Source organism: Apaloderma vittatum, unplaced genomic scaffold (genome assembly GCF_000703405.1).
Source record: "Apaloderma vittatum isolate BGI_N311 unplaced genomic scaffold, ASM70340v1 scaffold45514, whole genome shotgun sequence".
Lineage (NCBI taxonomy): Eukaryota > Metazoa > Chordata > Aves > Trogoniformes > Trogonidae > Apaloderma > Apaloderma vittatum.
Window position 1 is genome coordinate 1 of NW_009715178.1, and position 8661 is coordinate 8661.

Genomic DNA, 8661 nt, shown 5'->3' on the forward strand with positions numbered 1-8661 from the left:
GGTCTTTTCCAACCCAAATCATTCTATGACTCTACATGTAAGCCTCAGATTTGAAATGAGGGCACTGAGCAAAATATTTTCCCATCTAAAGATATTGTAATATAAGGCAAAGCAAAGAAGGACCACAATGAAAATACAAAGGATCTGTGTGAGGTTACTGGCTGACTTAGGAAAAAAAAATAAAAAAGAAAACAAGAAAAAACTCCATTATTTACATGCAAAGAGTATGAAACTGGCTCATTTCAATTATGAAATAGAAGAACACTAGAAACATATGAGGAAAATAACTGATAAGTCAGATTAGTGCTGATTCTTGAAAACTGCATATGAAAATCTGGAAAAAGATGAGTGACTTGACTTAAAATAAAGAATATAACCTGAAGCTTTATGTCTGGGCTATGCTATATCATGTCTTCTATCTAAAGCAAGGAAGGGTCCTTGCCTGTCAAAAGCAGGTTACTGTTAATTTACCACACTGCAGTCTAGGGCATTAAAAACACAATTATGAAACTGAACCATCAGAAAGAAGAAAGCTTGAGAACTACGGGGACTGATTATTGAAATGTTACGCTGAGGTATTGCTAAGAGGAATTGAGAAACCATCTTCTATAATCCCGTTTCCCATATTTTAACTGACTGAAGAGTTGCTCACAACAATAGCACTTTTACATATTCTATGACTAAAAAAAATCCATCACTAAAACTTTCAAGAGTAAAAGAAGCTACAAATTAAAACAGTGGAATATTGCAGCAGAACTTAAAATAAATCACATTTATTATTTTTAATGACCACCATAGATATTCAGAGCTAGCGATAATGCTGAATCTGGAGGAAGAGATTATGTCCTCCTCATCAGCACGGCACAAGTATGTTGGAGCAGATGGCCTCTTCTTTCATTTTTATCTTCTAATGCATTCATGTTATAACCCAGGTCAATTTTTAATTGTCAGGTCACTTGAAAATGCACCAAGTAATGATGATCTGACTGGCAACTTTAATTATAATTGCAGTGTGCATCTTGAAGGTTTCCTGTCTTTTTTTACTGTGCCAGATAGGAAGAAACAAGAGAGCCAAACACATGCCTCCTGTCAAACCAAACCTAAGGCATGAAGGATGTGAGATCTCAGGTTTTAGGCTTCTGGGAGCAAATCAGCCTTTGAGCCTTTAAGCGCAGTAACTCTTTGCCATACAGGATACTTGGTTACCACAATTATTACCAGTAAACCAAGCAAACTGCTATTATTATTAGGGCCATTCAAACTGCTTGTGTGTAAGTGGGGACTGAAATAGAGCAGTGCCTCAGATGCACTGAGCTCTTCTGGAAAATTCTGCTATGGGAAATTGAAACACAAGTTAGGGGGCCTTGTATAGCATCTGTGTTACTTCAGTACCCTGGCTACTCATCCCTTCCTGGTGCTAGTAAATAGACTAAGAAACTGAACCAGCTTTAAAACACAGAAAGACTGGGGGGGTGGGCAGGGGGAAGACATTCGGTAGGCAGATTGCAAGCCAGTTTCCTTCCTAGCTGCCCAAAGGATGATAAGGTCACAGTGAGGGCTGGTATAAGCTGGATGCGTGCAGCAGGGACTGGAAAATGCAGGTACTTTAAGTGCCCTGGGCAGCATTGTGGCCAAACACACCATCACAGCTCCAATCCTCTGTCTGGCTTCGAAGTTCAATCATGGTGCAAGTCTGTGTGTTGCTTTCTTCCCTGAGAGAGAACCTGAAGGCAATCATAGTAAACCAAGCCTTCTTATATTAGAGTACTACTGTATTCAGAATTAATGGTCAAAGCGTCGATGTAATCATTTATTTTTTTATTATATTTAGGTATTCCTAATAAGAGCCCCCAGCACAGCAGCAAGATCAGCTTGTTGCTGCAATATCAGTGAAGTATGTTTCTTTTCTGTTCACTCAAACTAATATTAGACTTTTACTCCAGTCCTCTAAACACCTAGCAGAAAACGGGGCAAGTTACAAAAAGGCAACTGCTGATGTCAGTAAGGGATATAATCTAGATTTTACTTGAGTTTTGTTGGTGCCACAAAAATGCTCAATTCTAGGATGATGATTATTGTTGCTGTGTTTCTTGGCAGCTTCAGTGAAATACTTACGTAAGTTAGATTGCTTTCTCTACGCATTATAGCTGGTTATGTACGCATAGTTGCAATACCTTTAATTAATCTATTAATTTTGTTTAGTACATTCATTACTTGTTCAACAGAACAAGAGGGTTTCTTTTTCATGAAATTGCCTTTCTAGACCATTTAAAATCTACCCGATCAGAGCATCTCTTCTACAACTCATTTTTTTGGAGGTAGGTTTTTTGTGATTCACTTTCTCCAGAAGAAAAAGAAATTCCTCTGTATCTTATAAAGAATGTATGCTAAACAGCAATGTTCTCCTATTTTTCCTTCTGTATAGAACTGAACATACAGTGAGTGCACACAGGATCTCTCTTGACTCTGTCCAGTTGCAGCACCTAGCCAAGTAGCATCTTCAGTGTGTATCTGCAGTAGCAGAATCATTAACAGAAATGCTGTCGGGCATTCACTGTATTATATAAATTTGTAAGTAAAAAGCAGCCTGGAATATGTAGGTAAAGGTGTTGATGCTCCAGCCATCTGGGAGATTTCAAGCAATTGAATCAGTAGTCCATCCTCTGCAGAGAACTTTATTATCGTTTTTTCAGTCTATTTGAACTAGCAGCTTTAGTCTCATAGAAGCTATTTCTCTAGCTTGTCCTTAGGTGGAAATTCTTAAAAACAAACAGCTTCCTTTTCCCTGAAAGTATAACATGACCTCCTGGAATTTCCTAGTACTACATGCTTTGAAGTTACACCGTGTTGTAGCTTATACAAATTGCTAGAGCAAAACTACCTGTTAAGAGCATTCTTGTAGAAAAGCCAAAGGGTGGGGAAGACAGGGTATTTCCCTCCACTGCTGCTGCTCACAGGCTATAATTACCTGTTTATGCATCATATGAGAGTCTCTGAAGACTACCTAAACAGCTTTCGGGTGCTTTTGGAAGCAGGAATTGGCAAGAATAGGACTTATTTCAGATTAAATTGCTTGTTTCCCTAGCTGTTTGCATGATCAACCGTAAGCAGCTCATTACGTTAATGTCTAAATATTAGGGAACATCTTAGGAGAAACTTCATGACAAACTACCTTTGTAAGAAACACATGCTGCCACGACAGCAACAGTTCAAGAAACAAAAAGTTCAGCCTGTTTTGCCATTTGCTGTTGCCTGTAATGAATTCCACTGTCATCTCAGGAGCAAGATGAGACACCTGGCTGTAACTATGCACAACAAACCCAAACTGATATGGAAAAAAATATTATCATCCCTCACAGCATCCTGTTCTCTCAGGACCATGCTTCTGTGCAACACAGCAGCAGCTAAACTAAGCAGGGACCTAACCCTGCACAAAACTCATCCAGATTTCCTCCTTTCCCTTCCACCAAAAGCAGCAAATAAATAAAAATCAGCTGCATCAGCTAAATCCAAAACAAGTATGGACACATAAATGAACATATGGTGGAAAGGTAAGACTTGTCTCAGCTGCAGTTTCAGTTGTGAATGGCAACCTACAGTAAAAGCATTCTAGCTCTTCATCGTTATGATTTATTGGTGGTACTTTTAGAATCACTTCACTTGTAGGAAGAAGCGATATCACTTAGAAAAATAACTTAAGAGTTGCATGCTCAATGTTAAAAGAGTCCAGAATGCAAGTCGAACTTGACAGAAAGCAGAAAACAGCAGTTCCATCAGTGACGTTTAGACACTACTGCAGTTAACTTTTAAGTTTTTGAGAAACTTGAGTCACTTTGGATCCAAAAGCAAGACTCCTGATAAGAAGTATAACATTTTAAGTCTAACTCTCATCAGGCACAAAATAGAAGCTTCCCTGAGAAAATCTGATTACAAACTAGTGTTTAAAGTTTATGTCACATTATCAGGTAGGTTTAAGAGTACAAAAGCAAGATTTGGCTACAAAAATTTAAACACAAGTCCTTAATACTCCATGCTGAAGATGAAATTTTCAGAAGGATTAAGAATTACATGTCACAGAAGTACAGCAATCAGATTTAAATTATGACAGCTGTTTTTGGTATATCCCCTTTTACATAATTTTCTGATCAATCCTAATGTTATTTTCCTGAGATCTTTCAGTACTCAGTATGAAGTCTGTGCAATCCAGCTGCTTTTTACCTTTTTTTTCCCCCCTTCTGCATCTTTCCCTTCCAGCCAGGATTACATTCATGGGGGGAAAAAAAAAGAAAAAAAGAGGAATAACCATGAACAATATGTATTTTCCAAGCCTTAAAACAAATAGTTTAGCCAAAGGAAGTCTGTTAATTGTGACTTTTAGATAATAAATAATCCAAATAGTTGGCCTTCCAAAAATTGCTGTCTTTGATTTTGAACCTGAAGTTCCAAGCCTCAGTGTGCAACACAAGGCATCCCCATCTTCACTTAACATTTCTTCTCTCTCCCTCATCCATGGACAAGGCAGGGTCAGTGTCATCACCACCATACCAACATGTGAGAACCATTACACCTATCATCAGCACCACCACCATTGGTGCGACACATCAAGAGTGCACAGCTGCATACTGTTTGTACCTATGTTTTGTAGCAGGGGCATGCAATATTTCAGTTGTTTTGCAGATACAGAGCTTTATGTCGCAAATACTCTTCCAAACATTTCACCGCAAAAGGGTCAACATCAGTGTCAAACTTATTAGCGAAGAAGTGGTGGTTTCGCAGGATCCAGTTCAGGTCTCCTGCCCCAAAAACACAAACAGAGCGAACGTGAATTCCGCTGCATGGTGGGTAGGGTGCACCTTTGGACACGTCACCTTCAAAGTACTGCCACTTGACGAATCTGGCCAGCGCATTCATGTCGGAAATGTCGTACTTGTCGCTAGAAGGAACTGCACCTGGGACTTCAGGGATTCTCTGAATTGTTGCCCACAGGTACTCATCTGGGCTGTAAGTGTCTTTTGCCCACTCGATCAACTTAAGTATTTTGCTGCTTTCTAACAGGTACTCTACAAATCTTCTGCTAACTACAAAATAAGCACTACCAGAAAAAATTGGGGTACTGAGAGGTGGCAGTTGTTTGTCTATGCCTGTGTTCTTTATTTTGCCATCAATAATCTCATGATGCTTCTTCCATCTTACTTCTTTATAAACAGGCATTTTTTCCGTTTCCAAGCTGTTTACACCTTTAAGGCTTTTTAATTTCTCAACAATTTCCTGGTTGGTCTTTATAGGAAAGTCCATGCCACAGAGGTTTATTAGGTATTTCCAGTTTGAACTTCTTCTGTAGAGATCTTTCATGCAGTTAATGTCTGCCTGCACCCTGCTCCATGAAGCATATACAACACTCTCCAGCTGGCTGGAAATAAAGACATTATCAAAACATGAGACTATCCCCTTAACAGCAGCAAAAAAAGATTCTGGAGACTTTTTGTCAATGTGAATGCAGTAAAAATTCTGAGGGGCATAGATTGATCTTAGAAGTCTATCAAGCATCTCAATTTTGTGATAAACCACTATTGAATAAGCAACTGGAAATTCCGCTTCTTCATCACTGAGAGGTTCCATAATGTATTTCCTCGTCTTGGTGAAGGAGGCACAGTCTGCTGTCATATTAATGTAATCATTTGTTGTTAGCCTGGGACGCTTTTTAAATGACACTGACAGTGTCTCGAGCTTTGCCTTTTGAATTTCTTCTATATCCCCTTCTATAATCTTGGTGCAGTTAACATTGCCAACAGGATCTTCATTTGTCAGCTCTAGATGTCTCCGATTTAAGAAGTCTTGTTTCTGGTTAACTTTCAAAACTGAAACTATTACTAAAATAAGAGTTAGACCCAAGAAAAGCCTGAGGTGCAAGCTGTGGCAAAAGCGTAATTTCCTCTTCAGCATTTCAAATACCACGTAGCTATGCAGGGCTAAAAAAACCTGCCCTCCACTCTGCTCATATCAGCTTCAACAACTTCAGAAAAAATGGCTTGTGTTTCTCAGGAATTTGGTAAGTTAATCAGCGAGATGGAAGGAAAAATCCTAAAATAAAATTAAATACGACTGTCATTCAAAGATTAAAAGGTTTCTTTTAAAATTAATAATTACATTGTTAAAGGTGAAGAGTTCAGCAAAAATATTCTGTTGAAAATTTGAAATTAATGGATAAAACTTGTTTATTTTTCTAGGAAAATACTAGGAGAGGTAGGTAAGGTTTTGTGAAACACTTATTTCCATAATACTAAGACTGCAAACCAAAGTTCAGAAAGAAAACAGAGCTGATTCAGCTGCATGTGATGAAATTAAAGCCAGTAAGTCAGATATATTACTGAGAAGCAAATATTTGATGTCAATTCACGCTTCAGAGTTCGACAGGAATGTTTTAGACTTACATCAGCATTGATAGAGATTTCACTATAATTAAGACTTACCACTCACTTCCTGGATGCTAGAAATTCTTTATCTTCTCTTTGGGAAAGCAGTCCCTGAAGCCTCTCAAGATTTTTATGTGAGACAGAGTCTCCTCAACATCCTGCAGATGAGTTTAGAAATACCGTCAGGGAAGAGCTGATGATAAGGGGAGAAAGAAATCAGTATAGCATAACTCCTCAGCTGTCAGAGCTGTGAGAACAGCTGTGAATGAATTGCTGAAGCCCCTTTTTAAGGTAAAAGACAGTACTTACGGCCTATCTCTAAAGCTAGTTTGTGTTAGTTAAGTCACTGCAAATGCACAGCGGTGGTGTGTTGGCATCATTTAAACACACTTGGGTTTTATGATAGAGCATTTGCTTTTACCTGGAAATATGCTGCAAAACTGAGTTGCAACAAGATTTAAAATATGCCAGTCTTACTTGCATCTTTTATTTCACAGGCACTACATAATTTTGTTGGTCTTGCTTCCCCTTAAGCACCTTTTTTCTGTTTCAGAACCCTGTGAAGGGGTCACTGCACAGTTCTGCACTTCCTACATCTGCAGCTACTGAGAAAACTGAAGTCGAGCTGGTTTACAGAACTGGGTGTCTTTTTTGCCAGTACCACCTTAAGTAAGTAAACTGATAAAGAACAGGATATCCTTAAGCAACTTATATTGCCACTCTGATACTATTTGTACTCACAAGTTGGTTGCCTGATAATTCAGTGCAGGTTTGAATTTCAAATCAACCTGTAACAGTTTTTAAAGAATGTCTTCCAGAATTATAATCTGTACGTTAAAAGGTTAATGAAATACTGAACTATTTTAGAGAAGTACAGCTCCCTCCATTTTCACTACTTTCAACAAAAATTTCCTGCCTCTGAATAACTTTCTGAACAGCTCTAAAAATAACTACTAAACCCCAAAACTGAAAAAAAGAAATTGTTTAAGAAAAGGAAGTGTGCTCTTTGTCCAATTCTGGGTTTTGCCATAGGCTCTTCAGCATAAGATTTTTTTCTTTCTTTCCCCTCCTCTTTAAGCTACCCCACTATCACTTTAGCTTTTAGTTGTTGAACTGTGGCATTTAACCTGTGACTTGCAAATCTCAGAACAGGTGCATGTAAGAAACTGAGACCTGGCATCACAGAGTTTTTTGGTAGCAATGATGCCACCAGGTTGTACTACACAACTGAGTCCACCACTGTGCCCACAGCATTGCAAACAGATTGGGGGAACCGATATATGTGTATTAGGTGGGCTAAGGTGCAGCTGGATCACTGCATGAATGTCTAGGACAGTCATAAAGATCAGCAATATTTTAAGGAAATACTATCACCAAATATTTTGTAATTCAAGCCACCAGCACCCACAGACCACAAATTATTTGTGACTAACAGCATGATATAAACATCTTATTTGCTACAGAGTGTGCTTTGCTTTTGAAGTTACACCTGTAATTATTTTATCCTGCCTTTCTAAATCATCTTAGTGATGTGAACATTAGTTCCAAGTGTTTTCCATGTACAGTGAAGTCAAACTAAAACTTTAAGCCTTAAGGTAAGTAGCCAGGTGAACTACTGTGCAATTACAGCTGGAGGCATAGAGAGGTACCTTTTAAGTATCAGGTCTCACACTTTGATTTTATTTTTTTTTAAAAAAAAAAGGAAATCCCACAATAAAAAGTAGAATACCTCTTTTAATTTGCAATGTGGCATCAAACACAATTACACAATTTAGACCAAGTTTTAAGATGCTTTATAACTTACCACATACTTGCTTACTCGATGACCTGCTAGTTTTTGACTAGTAGATCTGATCCAATAAAAATAATATTCATCGCATATGAAATTAACAAAGGAAGGATACTAGCTATGTAATAGTCTTCATAATCTCTACTGAGTATATATTTCCATAGGATGAATCTCATTATAACGGTTACTCTTAAATTACTGTTTTCTGTTTACTAACTTAGAAATGAAGAGTCTTCTAGAACGCAAAAAAAGCTTCAAATACATTTGTGAAGGCTTTAGCTTACAGAAGCTGGGCTTGTTCCTTCTTTAGGATAAGAGTTAGCACTATTATTTTATCCTATGCTGGTTTTATAGGGGCACTAACATACTGGAGTAACACACCAAAACGATTGCCAGGCACCCTCATTCTTTACAGAGGCACAGAGCCTTAATTGAAAGTTTCCATTTTGGTCTTCACCT

The 8661-nt window shown here is 38.1% G+C and overlaps 1 protein-coding gene across 1 annotated transcript; it reads right to left on the reverse strand.

Moving 5' to 3' along the window:
- Positions 1-4662: 4662 nt before the first annotated feature.
- GCNT1 (glucosaminyl (N-acetyl) transferase 1, core 2) lies at positions 4663-5943 on the reverse strand. Its single transcript, XM_009868999.1, has one exon. The coding sequence runs from the start codon at positions 5941-5943 to the stop codon at positions 4663-4665; it is 1281 nt and encodes a 426-aa protein (XP_009867301.1).
- Between the last annotated feature and the right edge of the window lie 2718 nt (positions 5944-8661).